This window comes from Petaurus breviceps, unplaced genomic scaffold (genome assembly GCF_028583685.1).
Source record: "Petaurus breviceps papuanus isolate PSGF00001 unplaced genomic scaffold, PetGlider_PUasm1.0 90574, whole genome shotgun sequence".
Lineage (NCBI taxonomy): Eukaryota > Metazoa > Chordata > Mammalia > Diprotodontia > Petauridae > Petaurus > Petaurus breviceps.
Window position 1 is genome coordinate 5,973,524 of NW_027187277.1, and position 19,272 is coordinate 5,992,795.

Sequence of the window (19,272 nt, forward strand, 5' to 3'; positions counted from 1 at the left end):
GTCCTCATCCTCCCTACAGTTCAACACCAACATGGTTAACCTCCTGCACGGGATGGGAACATTGATTATACTAATTGGGGAAACCTGGCCCAGGTCAAAGCTCCTGTGAAAATCAGAATGGGATTTGGCATTTGTAGTCTCTACTCTTTAGGGGGTGAGATGGAAAAACCAGGAAAGGAAAGAAGAGAAGAGGAAGAGGGGAAGGAAAGGAAGGAAAAAGGAAGAGAAGGAAAAGAAGAAAGGCAGGAAAGAAAAAGAGAAGAGAAAAGGAAGGGAAGGGAAAGAAGGAAAGAGAAGGGAAAGGAAAGGAGAAGGGAAGGAAAGGGAAAGGGAGAAGGAAAGGGAAAGAAAGGAACAGAAGAGAAGGGGAAAAGAAAGAGAAAGGAAAACAGCACACATGGTAAGTAACCATTTCATTCTTTGTTTCTTTCTGTCTGTCTTTTTTTATTTTTTTAAACAAATAATGTAAAATTCCATAGTGGAGTTAAGGTTAGAAAGGAATACTAACTTCCAAGTACAAATAAACTATGCTGATCACTACTTAATTTATAATCAATAAATTTAGTTATATAAAATTTGTTTTCCTTTATATCTGAAACAGAGGTTTTTAACCTTTCTTTGGTGTCATAAATCCTTTCAACCAATCAATAAAATCAACAAACATTTATTAAGCACATCCTACTGTGTGCTAGGGACTGTGCTAAACATTGGTAATATAAAAAAAATAGTCAAAGACAGTCTCACCTCTCAAGGGATTTACAGTCTAATGGGGGGAGTCAACATGCAAACAAATATATACGAAGTGAGCCACATACAGGATATACAGGATAAATGAGAAATAATTAACAGAAGGCAGGGATTAGAATAAAATAGGCTGGGACAGTCTTCCTCTGAAAGATGAGATTTTAGGTGAGATTTAAAGGAAGGCAGGGAAACCTGTTCTTCCAAGAGTCTAGGGGAGAAACCTATGGACATTTAGATTTTAAGATTATAAAATACAGCAATTATGTATATATGGTATATCAATGTATATATGTGTGTATGTATATACATCATGTACTTTTTATAAAGGATTCACTATACAAGAGTTAAGAATTCCAGGGGGCTACACTGTCTTTTATCTTCCTTTCGCTCTCCCTTCTTTGTTCCTCTTGGATCTTTTTGTCTTTCAGATTCTTGTTATTGTGCCAACTCTCCCCAAAGAAAGGCCTCTGGTCAGGATATTATTGGTTTTGGCCAAGAACCCAGGGGTATTAATTCCCTTCTTAACTACTCTCTTTTACTTTGAGGGCACTAACTACTCTTATCTTCTACTTAAATCCTCCTGCTCTGGGCTCCTGAATTTCTAAATGCTGTAATAGTCTTCTCAGTAGTTCTAAACTGACCTCATTGCTTAAGTCTAAACTAAGAACCTTTCCTCCTTGGTCCACTATAAAGGGGCCTGACTCCTAACTTTGGACATCTTAAAGTCACCAAATTTCCCCCCTCTCTGTTTCCATCTTCCCGTTAAGTTGAATGTAACCCTACACCAAACTTTTCATATGTGTGTGCTCTGTAGTCTTTTGGCCAATTTAAATGTAACTGAAGGTCATCACAACAAAAACACTATGACATCATTCACTTATATATTTTATTATTGTTATTGATAATGATGATGGTCTTGATGATGATAATCTTAAATCATCACTGAGGTGTCTTCCAGTTCTCAAATTCTGTGATTCTAGAGCTAAGATGTTGAATTTCTATGTTAGAGAAAAGCTTGGAGGCACTGAGGATGCTTTGCTCTCTTTCTTATATTCAATTATGGGCCCAGATCACTGTCTGTTTGGAGTATCTATCTGAGACAAAGTTTTTTAACCTTCTTTGTGTGTCATGGACCCCTTCAGTGTCTGGTAAGGACCATAGACTCTTTTTTTTAGAATTATGTTTTTTACATGTTTAAAATCAAATGCATTATTACAAAGGAATCCAATTATGTTGGAATAAAGATGTAATTTTTTTCCCACCCAAGTTCATGGGTGCCCTGAAATCTATCCATGAACCTTGTCGACCTGGAAGTTTGATTAAAAGAGGCAAACAGGCTAGGTGATATATAAATTCATATTATTTATTCCCTTGAGCTAGTGTCTATGTACACACATGCAGTCAAAGCTTTAATTCTGACTGATTTAAATTGAGGAACATCTATGTATTCTTAGAGCAATCCTGACTCAGAATTGTCTATGTCACTCAAAAATTACAACTTTCATATGTTTTTAACCATAGCATGAGAAAGGAAATTTCTTAGTCGAATAGATTGTAAATATAATAAGACAAGAGAATTGACAAAGTGTCCATTGAAATTATAATTCCTGGATATCTGTGTTTCCCCAACATAGCATATGTCCATAGGATACTAAGATAAGAAAAGTCCCACTATTCAAGACAGTGTCTGATCCCAGGCATCCTGCCTTTAATGATCACAAACAGAAAGAATACTTCTGGTCAGCCTCATCTGATCCTATAGTTGCTGACACAAGAGGGGACGTTTTTAGTTCACTCAGAGAGCACAGCAAAGCACCTCTGGTTGATTAATTCGGGCTTTGGCCCTTATTGGGGTTCAAATGATCTTAAATGATTATCAACCTCTTATGGATCCATAGATCCCTGTTTATGAACCCTAGATCCAAGATATGCATTCATGGGCTGATTCAATGGTCAGTCCATCCAATTATGTGTCACAGCCTAGGCATTAAGGACTCATCCTTATGTGTGTGCTGCATGCATGGCCGTGTATGTGTGTGTGTGTGTGTGTGTGTGTGTTTCCCCAAGTAAATTATTAGGTTGGTCTCTTTGGAGGGATCACAGATCATATTGATCCTTGCAGCATTGTGGGTAAATAAGGGCATCTGGAGAATCTTGTCTATAGGGAAACCCTAGTTCATTTCAAATATGTGATTCTCTTGATATTAATAATTCAAGGATCATTGAACGGAATTACCTATGTCATTTCACGGAATCTTGTATGACCTTTGGTTTGATTCAACAAACATTTATTAAGTATCTCCTATAAGTGAAGCACTACACTAGGTGCCTGAATACAAAGACAAAAGTGAAACAGTTCTGGCCCTCAAGTTGTTTACACTCTCACTGGGTGGAAAACATGCACACAGACAAGTTTACCAAAATTTATACTGTAAAGATAAATTCATTTGGAAGATAGAGGATAACACTCACAATTCTGTTTTACTTGGATAGCCTTATTGGTTCTGGAAGCTGCTCCGTGATTTAAAATTGCATCCCATGCAAAATAGCACTGAGGGCACCAATGCTTTTTTGTCTAACTGTGATCTTTATTTGTAAATCTATAATTCCATAAGATATCGCTGGAAAAATCAATCATCCACTAAATAAAATCTAAACTTCTTAGCTTAATGTTTAAGGACTTCCAACAATCAAATTCCAGAATGTATCACAAGCCTTTAAAAAAAAATTGAACTCAATCTCAAGTAAGCTGGTCTCCAGACAAATCTTTCTAGAGTGTCCTCTTAATATACCTCCTTATTTTATGGTCTTTATTTCTTTGCTTGGGCTGTCCTCTGTGCCTTCAGTTGCCTCTACATATAATAGAAAACTAGGTTAGAGGAACTTGAGTCCATTTAAAAAGGAATTTTAATTTGTTAGAGTAGTAAATAAAGAGCTATTGAAGGATTTTGAGCAGGGATATTGACACTACAGTGGTGGATGGGTCCTTAGTATGGATCAACTCAATTTCAGGGTAGTTAGTGTGTGCTATTGTGACAGTCATTTTGTTAAATCACTTCCTTGCCAGGTTTTCCATTCTTGTTCTTCCTCCATATTAAAGGTGGATTTTTCTTTGTTATTTTTTCTTTATTCAGGGGAAATGTCTCACCAGACATCAATGAACAAGAGGCTAATCCTGTGAGCCTGAAAGGGAACCAGGGCAATGTCACCCTCCCTCGGGCACAGAGGTCACCTGCCCCAAGTACCCACAGCATGAGTTCAGCTAGCAGCAGAGTGAGTGGGGGCCATCATGACTAACCATCTAGCAGCCTATGCTTCTGCACTCTAGCTGTCCTGGGCATAACTCTTCCTGTAATCTGGTTTGGTTTGGTTTTGTTCTTAATCTCCATGGAAGTGGGATTGATTGTTCTTTGTGTATTCCCAATGATTTATTCTTCAGCACTACCTCTTCACTTGCACCTGGGTCCCCTCTTGTTTGACAGAAAGGCTGAAGGTGGCAGAGGCTTTGAGATCAGGCTGGGGGTGGATGGAAGGGATATCTCTGCATTTCAAAACCAAACAAAATTATGTTTCAACTGCTCTTGCACTGGTGTTAATGCAGATAATCTAGAGTTGAGAATACTTAGGAACTAAAACCTAATTTAAATTATGGGGGGGAAAAGGAATTTGGAGAGATTATTTGGAAAATAAGAAATTATTTAAATTAAAAAAGGGAATTTGGAGAGGTTTTAATTTTCCCCCAGTATTAATGTACCAGGCACTTTGCTAAGAGCTGGGGATATTAAAAAAAAAAGACAAAAGATAACTCTGCCCTCAAAAACTTCATAGTCATTAGAGGGAGGTGTTAGAATGAGATAACATGGAAACTACATGGTAAGACATTGGGACATAATGCTAACAAGCTACACACACATACACACACACACACACACGCACGCACACACAGATCTGAGGGGAAGGCACTAGCTTTAAAGAATGGGGGAAAGTCGCCCTATAGAAGGAGGGACTTAAAGGTATCCAGGAAAGCCAGTGAGCAAAGATGAGGAGGGAGGGCATTGCAGACATGAGGGAAAACCAGGGAAAATGCTTAGTTTGGAGATGGAATGTCTTGTTTGAGGAAGAACAAGGAGGTCAGAACCACTAGATCAAAAATATATATGAAAGGGTGGGAGGGAAGTTATTAGAAAACCAAAAAATTGAAAGGACAAGTGTTGGGTTTTAAAGGAAAAACAGAGGATTTTGTATTTGATCATGAAGTTGATATGGAGCTGCAGGAATTTACTGAGTAGGAGACAGATATAACGTTGCTTAAGGATGAGAGCTAAATCTTGTACAAAGTACCTACCTAGTAAGGTTAATTGTCTCTAAAGAACTTCATTATGATTTGAGGCAAAATGTCACTTTTAACTTATTTTTTAATATTCTATCTTTTTTTAATGTCCTGGATAGGATCATGGTTTAGAAAATGCCATGGTTGTGGCTGCCAGTGAAAGTATCCCTGAAAGTTTAACAAAGAGGCATCAGAGGAGGGCTTCAGGAACTCCTTCTATAGCTGTCTCTGGGGTCTCACTGTCTTCAGGTAAGTATTTGCCAAATGTTTGTATCTTCATGTATCATGTATTTGATAAGGTGAATAGACACTGTAGAGCAGTTAGGTGGCACCTTAGATAGAGTGCCAGCTCTGGAGTCAGGAAGATCCAAGTTCAAATCTGGACTCAGACACTTACTAGATGTGTGACCCTGTTGGCCTCAGTTTCCTCATCTGTAAAATGAGCTAGGGAAGTTCAACCAACTATTCTTGTATTTTTGCCAAGAAAACCCCAAATGAGGTAATGAAGAATCAGAGAAGACCTAAATGACTGAACAACAACAAGGTTATTAAAAATTATTGTGAGCTCATAAATCATCAATAAACAGAAACATTTCCATATTCAGAGAAGAGAAAAAAAGTATGGTATATGAAAACATGAATTCATTACATAAAGCTTGGTTTTAACATGCTAGTACCAAATATTACTCTACTTGCCTGTGACTCTGTCTGAACTTCCTTCTCCTCTAGTCTTTTTTTGTATTTTTAAATATTTATTCCAATTAAATATTTAATTTAATTATTAAAAATTAAATTTAAAAAATAAATATTAAATTACTAAATGTGTATTTTTTAATGTTTCATTGATGTCTTTTTGGAGATGGGGGTTAGAGGCAACACTAACCCCCCCTCCCTTTATTCAAATAAAAGTTTTGCCTCATAACTAATAAATATAGCCAGGTAACACATTTTTTTTTTATTGGTCATGTCTGAAAATATTTCATTATGTACCTCAGTCCATTACCTCTCAGCTAATATGTTGGAGGCATGCTTTTTCATTATTCTGCTGAAGATATAATTGATCTTTGCATTGATTTTAGGTCTTAAGTATTTTATTTATTTATTTATTATAATGTTGTGGTCATTGTACAACACCCTTGACTCATTTCACTCATTTCTTTATTTAGCCATTCATAAAAGGCTTTCCAGGTTTCTCTGAATCTGTCCCTTCCATCATTTTTTTTTACATTGCAATAATGTCCCATTCCATTCATATGCCATAATTCATTCAGCCCTTCCCCAATTGATGGGTATCTGCTCTATTTCTAGTTCTTTACTACAGCACCCAGATGAGCCTTGTCCCTATTCCTCTGCAGTCTCCAATTCTCATTTACTCTATGTCAGGGCCAAGAACTTTCTCTCTCCCAACCCCACCTCAATTATCAGCTTCCTTTTATTTGTTGTCTCGACTTATTAGAATGTAAACTCCCTAAGGGCAGGGACTGTCTTTCTCTCTGTATTTCTTTATCCAGCATTTAGCACAGTGTCTGGCACATAATAAATGCTTAATAAGTAAGTGCTTCTTCATTTTACTCGATCACTTTTTCTTTGATCTCTTTGAGTTATATGCCTAGAAGGGGCATCACATGAATTTACTCAGTGAGTGACTTTGTGGTTATACTTACAAATTGCATTCCAAAATGTTAGCCCAAGAGGCGGCCAGGTGGCTCAGCGAGTAAGAGCACCGGCTCCAGTGTCGGGATGACCTGGATCAAATCCGGGCTCAGATGGTCAGCACCACACCCAGAAATAACTGGCTGTGTAACCTTGAGCAAGTTACTTAACCCTGATTGCTTTAAAAAAAAATGTTAGCCCAATTCATTGCTCTACTATGAGAGCATTAAGGTTCCTGTTCTCCCAGAACCTCCCCAACACTAGCTATTTTCTTTTTTCATCATCTTTGTCAATCTTGGGTATAAGGTAGGACCACAGGGTTGTTTTAATTTGCATTTTCTTTATTATTGGTGATGTGGAGCATTTTTTCATATGGCTGTGTATAGCTCACATTTTTTCTCTTGAAAATTTTGTCTGTTTACTTATGACTCAATATTTTAATTTTCTCAGCTTGGGTTAATTAAATTATTTATTTCTTCCACTAATATAGATATTTAATATTTTTAAATATTCATTTCATTTAAGTGATTTTTGCTAACATGTGGTCGGGCAAAAGAGCTTCAAATGATATTTTTATTTTCTTTCAATTTATTGTGAGTTATTTTTCATTTTTTATATTGACAATTTGATATTGTTCTTTTTTTAACCTAATATCTAAGAGCTTGCCTATTGTCTTCATATTTTTCAAAAAATCTCTGCATTTTATGTTAGTTCAATAATTTTTTTTTGTTTTCTATTTTATTTCTCTCTTCTTTGATTAAGGTTTTTATTTGTTGATTTTCTATGTTATCTTAGTTGCGCATCCAATTTACTCATCTATTCTTTCCATTCTTGTTGATGAAAGTGTTTAGAAATATTTTTTTCCTGTGTAAGAACTGCTTGGGCTGTATTAACTGTTGCTTATATGAGAATATGATTGCCTCTCCTGCTTTTAAAAATTCACCTGAAAAATGATGTTGCTCCTGTCCTTCCTCCTCAGGAGTGACTGGGGAATGGGAAGGTTAATTAACAGTTTATCAAATATCTACTATGTTCAAGACCCTTTGGGGTATCTGATTAAAAACAAGACTTGGTTCCTGCCCTCAGCAAGGCAGGATTGGTTAGTGGACTTAAAATCAGAAAGAACTGAATGTGAGTCCCAGGTCATTTTCTGACTAGTTGTCAGACTTTGGGCAAATAAGTTTTCTTATTTATAAAATGAATATGACACTTGTAAGCTCTATAAACTACATAAACTCTATAAATATTAATAGCTGTAATTAAGAAAAGAGGCATTGTGACATAATAATTAGAACACGGATCTGGAAGTAGGGAAGATCTGGGTTCAGGTCCTCCCTCTAGTAGGGGATATAAGAGGTGGACACATAATTATAGTAACATACAAAAAATAAAAGTATAATAAAAGAGGCACAAAGTAACTTGTGGAGATCACAGGAGGCAGAAATCACATGTAGACTGAGTTATTTCCCTGAATCTACATGGAAGGTTTTATACTAATTAGTTCTGCTCTGCCACAAACAGTGATGCAAAGCACTTTTTAAGTTTACCTCTCTCATGACCAATTACCATTGTCCACATGCAGGGCTATGGTTGTGATTACCATCTGTGAACAGGGGAGCTTCCTGAAGATAACTCACCCATAAAGGGATCCAACCTACAACCTTCATTTCACTAACATGAAGTTCTTACCACTTTAATTAATCAACTTCAAATTAAATTAAATTCCTAAATTAAAGTAGACACTAGTTTTCCATTGTTCAGTTGTTTTAGTCATATCTGACCATTTGTGACACCATTTGGGGGGTTTCTTGGCAAAGATAGTGGCACAGTTTGCCATTTTCTACTCCAGTGGATATGTTTTGCTAGGTAATCAGAAGTTAAGTGACTGGCCCACACAGCTAGGAAGTCTGAGGCTGCATTTGACCTCCGGTCTTCCTGGCCCAGTGTTCTATCCACTGAAGTATGAGCTGCCTTGGACACTACTTACTGCATCTTTTAGGGATTCTTCTGATACATTAGGTTCAGTGGCAGCAGCATTACTAACCGAAAGGCAGAAGTTCTTGCTCTTTCCTCTGGACCACTCCTTTCAAACTTTCAGCCACCTGTTTTTTGCTTACCCGGGAATCCATAACCTTGAAGTAAATGGTCTCAAGTCACATGCTCCAGTTGTCTCTGCCATTTAAGAGCTTATAAGATTTATTAATAAAAGATATCAAAGCCGAAAGGATCTTTCATAGTTATAGCACTGAGTCCCCCACAGTCAGGAAGAAAACCTAGCTATTTTTTTTTACTAAAATTCACACCCCTGTGTGCTATTTAATTCTATGTGTTTCCAGTCACTTTTTAATCTCTCTCTACATAATTAATTGGTATGAATCACAGATCACATATGGCCGGTTGTAGTTTATATGAGACAATCAGGAATTAGAAACAGTTTAATGAAAAAGAGAACTCATAGAAAATACTTTCTAGCCTGAGGGTTTTGGGAAAAGTGGGAATGGAGTTAAACCATCACTGTCCTTTTGCTGGATGACAGCCAGTAGCTTCAGTCTGTTCCATCAGTACACATCATAGTTTGTTTCCTAATAAGTAGAGACTATGCCTGCAGGATCTAAACCTACAACACCCAGACTCTAGTTTCTAAATTGGCATTACAAGATGCCTATATGGACTTCTCACTTTCCCTAACCACCACTGCATCATGGCTTCCCTCCAAACACAAACCAAACCTAAACCTCCTCTGAACTTAGCCCTTTGGTCCTCCTTCTGGAGTGTCCTAAACCTTTCCCTCCAGGTCAGAGGAGCTTACCATTGATCCATTGGATTATAATTTCCATCACAATATGATTCCAGTTCCATGCAGCCATATGCTGAAGCCTGGGAGTATCAATAAACAAAACAGAAAATAGGAGACTATAGTACAGAAGTTGTCAGAGGTCATATCATTTCCAAACAAAACACTTGTATAGAGGCACATGCCTTGGTCAGTTAGCTTTATCAAGGTGAATTCATTTCAGCCCTTCACATTTGTGAGCTTCTTCTTCAGTTGAATAAACCAGAATTCTTTTAGGGAAATAGAGGTAAATTAGACAAATTTCATTCTTTACCTTAGATTTTTGTACTGAAAAGAAATTGAACCCGGAGAGAGAGAAAGAGAAATTCCTTGTTTAGCTAAAATGTTGCCTTTTGTGTGAAGTATCAATGTAGAAATTTATCCTTTACCTTTTATTTCAAAATACAACAACCTTAAGCAGGGACAGCATCTAAATTATCTTTGTCTCTGCACCCATGCCTAGTATAGTACTTGGTACTTAATGAGGCATTTAATAAATAGTTGTTGAATATAGCCATTCTTTTCTCAAATTTGAGGGCCCATGAGAAGTTTTTAAAGAAAGAGCTTGTAGAATGCTAGCTGTCCCTACCAAACTACTCAAAGCTGATATTTGTATCTCCATGGTATTTTAATCAATGAGACCTGAGTGGGGTCAGACACATGAAGGCATTTCTAATAGAGCCAGCCCAAAGTGATTTCCAGGAATCATGCAGCAGAAGTACTTTAACACAAATAGCCTGAAATAATTTATCTTGACTTTTGTTTACATGATACCGAAGGAGAATAGAATTTTCTTCAAATCTTTTGATACAATGTGTCTCACTTTCAAAAGATTCACTTTCCCTCCTGGTCCTTTCTACAGACAGGAGTCGGTCTGAGTTAGATTTGAGTGGGTCATTTTCAGAAGAAATAGAGGATACCATCAGCATAAGAAGCAAATCTGTTCCTGGAGCTTTAGACAAGGACTTGGTAAGTTAGAAATGGAGTAAGTCACATCAGGAAAAAAAGATGTGTTTGTACTACTTTCAAAAAAATTTCTAATATTTGAAATATTATTATATATTTAATATTGTATATTATTGAGAGTAAAGAGGATGGAGGGATAGAATTTGGAACTCAAAACTTTTTAAAATGTTAAAAAGTGTTTTAACATATAATTTGGTGGAAAATAAAGTATTATATATTTTTAAAAAGTCTAGCAACATCCTTGTTAATACTAAGTACAATTTGTAGGATTGTAGAGTCTGTATCTTAGAGAACATCAAGTGAAGATAAAGGAGTTGGAGGGCACAAAGAAATTGAGTTGATTAGTTTATCCCTCTTTGGGCCTCACTTTCCATTTCCTCATCTATATAACAAGGGGGTTGGACTCAGTGCTTTTTAAACCATAGGTCTCAACCCCATATGGGTTTGCGAAAAATTTGACAAGAGTAAAAGCATTCAGCCATGCTCAGAAACCAAAAATTGATTAAAAATCAAACATGTAATGAATCTGAGGTGTTTCTAGCAGCACTTGCCCATGTTGCATCATGTAACTTCACTGTAGCCTTGGTTCTGAACACAAAGCATGAGCACTTTGCACTGCATATGCCTTCAGGCCACCTAACACCAACAAACACTGCTAAACCTTGAAAAGGGGTCCATAGGGGCAGCTAGGTGGCACAGTGAATAAAGCATGGATCCTGGAGTCAAGAGGACCTGGGTTCAAATCGGGCCTCAGACATTTGACATACCTGTGTGACCTTGGGCAAGGTTCTTAATCCCAATTGCCTTGCCTACCCCCTTCAAAAAAAAAAAAAAAGGGAGGTCCCTAGTGGAAAAAGTTTAAGAAGCTCTGGACTGGATGACCTCTAAGGTCCCTTACAGCCTTAAATCTGTGATTCTATTTTGTGTTATTCAACCTCTGAGGGGCCAATTACTAAGTCAATTATACTGACTACCTAATTTTTATCTGCTCTTTGACCAGAGAGAATACTTCTTATATAGCTTTATACCACATTTGTCACATCTTTATGCCTAACTTTCCTCATCAGTAAAATGCCAAAAAAATAATTAATGTTCTTTTCACATCTGAGAGAAATAGAATAATGAGTTCAGGCCTACATAAAAACCTTCAAAAGAAAGGTGATCCTGCTAGGTCTATATCCCAAAGAGATTTAAAAGGGGTGGAGGAATTTATAGCAGCTTTTTTGTGGTGGCTAAGAATGTGAAATCAAAGGGAAGCCCATTGGAGAATGGCTGAACAAATTATGGTGTATGATTGTGATGGTATTATTGTGCTATAAGAAATGACATGGAGGATGCTTTGAGAAAAACCCAGAATGATTTACATTAACTGATGCAAAGTAAAATGAGCAGAAGCAGAACATCAGACACAGTAACAGTAATATTGTGTGATGCAGAGCTAAGATTAACTTAGCTATTCTCAACAATACAATGATCCGAAACAATCCCAAAGGACTCATGATGAAGTATACCATCTACCTCAAGAGAAAGAAGTGATATTTTCTGAATACAGACTGAAACATGCTGTCTGTCTTTCTTTTTTCTTTTTCTTTCTCCCTTCCTTTTTTTCCTCTTTCTTTCTTTCCTTCTTTCTTTTTTGCTTCCTTTCTTCCTTTTCTCTTTCTCTTTCATTCTTCCTTCTTTCCTTTCTTTATAATTCAAGTCTTCTTGTACAAAATGACCAATATGGAAATGCTTTACACGATTACACATGTATAACCTATATCAGGTTGCTTACCTTTTCAGGGAAGGGGGAGGGAAGGATAGAATTTGGAACTCAAAACTTTTTTAAAATGCTAAAAATTGTTTTAACATGTAATTGGAGAAAAAATTTTAAAAAAAATTTTTAAGAAAAGCTGATACCGAAATGCAAAGTGCTGTCTCTTCAATGGTTTTATGATACCCACCAGCACATTCTCAATAACCTCCAGATAAAATGGGTAGAATAGTGAAACTATGTATTTGAAGACTGCACACGTAGTTTTGGGGGTGAAAATTAGGGAGGACACTTCATGCAATAGGAATATAAACAATTATTGGACTTGGCGGTCACGTAAACTAATAATAGTGCCCACAATTAAATAATCACTCCCATGTGAGATAGATTCTCATTGTTCTTCCCTTGTCTAGGAGCTACCTTTTCCCAAATGGGATTACAGGATAGTTATTTGAAATGGAAGACATAGAACCTGTGTCTTCAAGTTATTTTCCCATGTAATTTATGTTTCATGGCTCTTTTAGAGTTTTAAACTGTGTGGTACCTAGAATTTGTGGGCATACTTTCAGAATGTGGGGAATTCTGAATAAATTATTCCATATATCAGTTCATCAGATATTTATAAATTCGAGGATGCAAGAAAAAAAAGTAAAAGTTCTCTGCCTAGAAATTAGGGATTAACCCAGATCTTCTCACCTTGACTTTTACTATTCCACTACTGAGAATATTCTAAGTGAAATCAAAAAATGGGGGAATTGTTAGGACTAGGGCAACCTAGGATAATTTTCTCTCTTAGGGAAAGAAGTATTTTTAAAGTGGATGGATGTGTGGGTGGATGGATCCGTGGATAGATAAAATAGAAAGGAAAATAGACAAAACTTCTGGGTACTGACTCTCTTCTCTTCCTATTAGGACTTTTTGGATGAAACTGAGGAAGACATTGATGATTTACTGTCCTCCCGATTATCTCCAAATGTCAACAGTTTAGCAAGTGGATTATCAACTGTAAGCTATCTGTTGTTGCTGCTGTTGTTGTTCATTTCTTTCCGACTCTTTGTGACTGGTTTTGGAGTTTTCTTGGCAAAGGTACTAGAGTGGTTTGCCATTTCCTTCTCCAGCTCATTTTACAGATAAGGAAACTGAGGCAAAGAGGGTTAAGTGATTTGCCCAGGGTCACGCAGCTCATGTCTGAGGCCAGATTTAAACTCAGGTCTTCCTGACTTCCACTGTGCCACCTAGCTGCCCCTAAGCTATGTACCACACACTTAGTGTCTGTCTTCTCTTTCTCCTTTTTTGTTCATTTCCAAAGCAAAAGAGGGAAAACATGAGATAATGACAATATCTATTTAAAAGCAAAGTATATACATAATATGTTTGTCACAGGAGAGCTCATCATTTCAGTTTCTGCAGGAAACCACTACCAGGCTGACCCCCAAAGCCTTCCTGGCAGGGCTGCCAACTGGGCAGCATGAAATTGATCAGGAAATGAGAACTGACCATATGCTATGTACATTGCATTGGCGCTACATCCAACCAGCTGCTAACGCCTACCCCCTCACCCTGCCCAAATTACCTTGCATTTGTGCCTGTTTGAATATTTCACACTGGATGTCTTATAGACATCTCAAATTTAACATGCCCCAACCCAACTCATTGTCTTTTCCCTAAAACCCATTCCTCTTTCACATTTCCCTGTTATAGTCTAAGTACCTTCCAGTCACCCAATTGGACAAGCTTAGTGTTATCCTTGTCTCCTCACTCTCCCTCCTCTCATACCTCTACTCAGTTGCCAAATCTTGCTATTTCTACTTCTAAAACATCTTCCTCCTTAATCTCCTTTTCTTTATTCACATAGCCACCATTCTCATCACTTCTCTTCTGGACTATTGCAATAGCCACCAAAGTGATTTCCTTGCCTGCAATTTCCCCTTTCCTATCTATACTGGGAAAGTTGCCAAAGTGATTTTCATAATGTTCATGGTCACTGTCCTCCTTAATAAACTCCCTATTGCCTCTAGGATCAACTATACATTTCTTTTTGCCTTTTAAAGCCCTTTACAATCTGGTCACAACCCACATTTCCAATATTATTACATTTTCCTTCCCTTTCTCCACTCTGAACTTTTTGCTATTTCTCCTACATGACATAGTTACCCTTCATTTCCAGCCTCTATGCTGTTGCCCTGGATATACCCCATGCCTGGAAAATACTTCCTCCTCACCTCGCTGTCTTTGAATCCCCTTATTTCCTCAAGGCTGAGCTTAAGTGCCTCCTATTTGAAGTCTTTCCTGAATTCCCCAGTTGCTTTTGCCTTATTCCACCAAAAATTTACCTTATATTTATTTTGCATGTGCTTAGGATCATAGATTTAGAGCTAGAAGAGACTATGGAGACCATTGAGCCTAACCCTCTCATTTTACAAATAAGGAAATTGAGGCACAGAGAAGTTAAGTGACTTTGCCTAGGTCACACAGCTAACATGTGTCGTAGATAGGACTTGAACCCAACTTGTTTTCATACATGTTGAGACCCCTGATATTTATTCAGACACCAGAAAACCAAATCCCAACACCAAAAAACTAAATCCATCATAGCAACATGGAAGTTAATGTGCCACAATATAGAAGAGAGCCATGCCATTCTTTAGCCTCCCCACAAATCAATATAAGATCAATATTTACTCACAAACCTATGTCCTTGCCTGAGCATCCTCTCTTCCCCACTGTCTCTCTAGCTCTGACTCGCAGATTCCTTTGGGCTCTGCTCCATCCTTCTGCAAAGTCCTCCCACCACAGGCTCCATGTGACTACATTCAGCCTATTAGGGGACAGAGTTTACTTTCAAAGCAAGGAAGGTCTTCAAATTCCCCTAGGCTTATTAAAGGACAGGGAAGATCTTCAAATTACCATTACCATTACAGGTGGTATTACTTTTTATTTACTTACTATGAAATTTTTCCTTTTTACTTTTCACTAGAGACTTTACTTTTTGTCTTATTTTTCATGTATTTTTTTCCCTAAGAGATGTTTTTAAACCAAACCAGGAGTTCCTTTTTTACCTTATACACTATCTTCTCATTGCTTTCCATTTCATCTGCCTTTACAAAGGAAAAATTTGACAGATTATTAACCATCATATAGTTTCCTCTGAACTGGAAATTATATCTATGAATGTCCTCATCTAATTTTTAAATTTCCCCAATTTGATCTACTTTTTTTATCTAAATGCTTGCTCTGGAAGTTGGGAAATGAATCTAAGAAATACAATTTTCTGTTTCTAGCTCCTATTTCAATATTGCTACATTGGATAAACAAATGAAATTATTTTCATCTCTATCCTTTTCTACATCTGGAGTGTAACTTCTTAGGTAGTGTCTGTAACATATGATAAAACTGAATTGCCCAGTGAATGCCCTAAAAATCAGCAGTGAGTAAAGGGAGAGGAGCATAATGCAGTCTGTTTGTACTGACTAGCAAAGCTTCAACCTTGGATCACTTCCACCATTCATTACCATCCCACCTACATATGTATTTTGCTGAAAGTAGGTAGAAAAAATCATGTCAAGTCTTCTTTAAGGGGGCCACTGAAGATTTATGTTACACAACCTCACTGTCCCCTCTGCCACCAGGAAATCCTTCTACACCTCCCTTATATTGACTCTCCATCCTACTCTTCACAGTGGCTCTTCCAAACCTTTTCTTCACTCTTCAAACCTGCCATCACTCCCTCTCCCCCTGCCCACTCAGTGGAGAACTTTACCTCATATTTTCTAAAGTTAATTTATTTATTTTTAGTTTTCAACATTCGCTTCCATAAGTTTTAAATTTCTTCCCCTCTCCCCAAGATGGCATGCAATCTGATATAGACTCTATACATACATTCCTATTAAACATTCCTGTTTTCATATTAGTCATATTGTATAGAAGAACTATAACAAATGGGAGAGACCATGAGAAAGAAAAACAAACAAACAAACAAACAAAAGAAAATAGTCTGCATCACTCTGCATTCAGACTCCATAGTTCTTTCTCTGGATGTGGATGGCATTTTCCATCATGAGTCCATTAGAATTGTTTTAGGTCCTTGCATTGCTGAGAAGGGCTAAGTCTATCAAAAATCAGTCATCACACACTGTGGCTGTTACTGTGTACAGTGTTCTCCTGGTTCTGCTCACTTCACTCAGCATCAGTTCATATAAGTCTTTACAGGTTTTTCTGAAGTCCACCTGTTCATCATTTCTTATAGCACAATAGTATTCCATTACATTCATATACCACAACTTGTTCAACGATTCCCCAATTGATGGACACCCCCTCAATTTCCAGTTCTTGGCCACCACAAAAAGAGCTGCTATAAATATTTTTTGTACATGTAGGTTCTTTGCCCATTTTATGATCTCTTTGGGATACATCCCTAGAAGTAGTATTGCTGGGTCAAAGGGTATACATAGTTTATAGCCCTTTGGGTATAGTTCCAAATTGCTCTCCAAAATGGTTAGATCAGCTCACAACTCCACCAACAATGAATCAGTGTTTCAACTTTCCCACATCTTCTCCAACATTTATCATTTTCCTGTTTTGTCATGTTAGTCAATCTGATAAATGTGATGCAGTACCTCAGAGTTATTTTGATTTGCATCTCTCTAATCAATAGTGATTTGGAGCATATTTTCATATGACTATAGATAGCTTTAATTTCTTCCTCTGAACTTGTACATATCTTTTGACTAATTATCAATTGGGGAATGATTTGTATTCTTGTACTCACCTCATATTTTATAGGAAAAAAAATTGAAGCTAATCACCACGAACTTCCTCTTCTCCCTTCTTCCTCATCTCTTTCACTTAGATGCCTTCTGTCTCTATCTTTTCCTTCACCCCTATGTCATATAATGAAGTGGCCTTACTTCTTAGCAAGGTTAACATCACTACCTGCATAAGCAATGCCATTTCATCTCATCTCCTCCAACAGATTGCCCCTTCTGTCATGCCCATTCTATCATTTATTTTCACCCATTCCCTGTCTTTTGTCTTCTTTCCTCCTGCCTAAAAATATGCCCATGTGTCCCTTATCCTCAAAAACCCTTCACTTGATCCTTCCATACCTGCTCACTCTCATCATATACCTCTTCTGCTCTGTGACCAAACTCCTTGAAAAGGCTATCTGCAGTAGGTGCCTCCACTTTCTCTCTTCTTACTCATTTTTAACCCTTTACAATCCAAGTTCCAACCTCATCATTTAAGTGAAACTGCTCTCTCCAAAGTTACCAATGATCTCCTAACTGTCAAATCCAAAGACCTTTTTTCAATCCTCATTCTTCTTGCCCCCTCTGCAGGCTTTGACATTGTGAATCACCATCTTCTACTTGATATTATCTCTCTAGGTTTTGGGGATACCACTATACCCTGACTCTTCTGCCTCTCAAACTATTCCTTTTCAATCTCCTTTGCTGGATCTTCACCCAGGTCATGACCTCAAATAGGACTCAACTGTAGAACCTCTTCTCTTCTCCCATTATATTACTTCACTTGTTTTTAGGGGGTTGCTTGGGATTGTTTTCAGATCTTTGATTTTTAAAAAATATTTTGTTAATGTTCTTTTTTTTTAAGTCACATTGTGTCACTTACCAGTGATTCATTCTCTCCCAACCTTCCTTTTTCATAAGAAATTCAATTAAGCAAAACAACTCAACACATTTGCCATGTCTGTAAATATACACCTTAATCTGTACCTGGAGTGCACCACTGCTCCTGAGATGAGGTGCCTTATTGAGACTTCCTCCAAAGATTCTGCAGGCTCATTTCCCCCTTCCATTGCTTTTACTGTTACATGCACAATCCTGCTCATAATCTATTGTTCTCTACCACAATATTTTGAAAATGATTTTACACTCCAGACCAAGGGTTTGTAACCTTTTTTGTGTCATGGACATTTTGCTAGTCTGGTGAAGCCGATGGCCACTTCTCAGAATGTTTTTAAATGCACAAAATAAAATACTGAGGATTGCAAAGGAAACAATTATGTTAAAACAATTATCTATCTATCTGTCTGTCTGTCTATCTATCTATCTTAAAGTTCACAGGCCCTAAATTAAGAACTCCTTCTTTAAACCAGTATTGCCTATGATTTGGATGCTTTGTCTCTTCATATGACAAGGAGAGCAAAATGTTCACTGAAGTGGTTTGGAGGATATTTGGGCCTCTTTCATATGGTGACTGCTTTATACCCAATAAATTTCTTTTAAAAGTGATAACTCTACCTTAATTGATTTCATATTTTTCCAGGTTGACAGCTTCTTAAGTAGGTCGGATTGAACTTCTTATAGTTATGCAAATTGCTGTCTTCTCATCTTTATCCTTTCTTTCTAATTTTATCTTGATTTTAACCTTTCATCTATGCATTCTGTGGTCTGACTGTACACAGACAGATGTTTCTGACATGCTTCTGTAATGCCACACATGATCAGCTTTTCAGAAGAATGCTACTGTGAACAGCTTTTAAGTTTCTGATTACACAGTATAGTGAACACTATATTTATTCCATAACAAATCCGAGCAAAACATTCACTGATATCAAGGTACAACAATGTTACAACTTATCACAGAAAGTCAAAACACAACATTCAAACAACTTATCACTAAGATGGCCACATAAGTTTTCACCACTGTGGTCACAAGTTTTCAACAAAGAACAGTCATTTAGTAACTCAAGCATTCAGTCATCCTTAAAGAGGTTTGCCTCCTCAAGGAACACAAAGTACAATAGTCAAAGTTCTCCACTCATGGGGCACACTAAGTTAACTCAATCAATCACTTATTCAGTCATCAATCACTAAGTACAATCATTTAGTCAATCAATTAAATCATTCACTATTCAATCATCAAAAAATACACAGACCCTCCATCCCTAGGTCACTAGTAAATTACAATTTCATCACTACTCAGTACCCATGGAGAGGTCTTTTCATCTTGACTTGAGGCAGGCTACTC

The 19,272-nt window shown here is 37.2% G+C and overlaps 1 protein-coding gene across 1 annotated transcript in view; it reads left to right on the forward strand.

Annotated features, from left to right (window-relative positions):
• The window catches only part of SYTL5 (synaptotagmin like 5), a 156,797-nt gene that overhangs the window by 95,251 nt on the left and 42,274 nt on the right, over positions 1-19,272 (forward strand). Inside the window, exons 7-10 of the mRNA XM_069063476.1 lie at positions 3,879-4,017; positions 5,194-5,323; positions 10,423-10,529; positions 13,195-13,287. Of these exons, the coding sequence (XP_068919577.1) occupies positions 3,879-4,017; positions 5,194-5,323; positions 10,423-10,529; positions 13,195-13,287 (469 nt within the window). The remainder of the gene's footprint in view (positions 1-3,878; positions 4,018-5,193; positions 5,324-10,422; positions 10,530-13,194; positions 13,288-19,272) is intronic.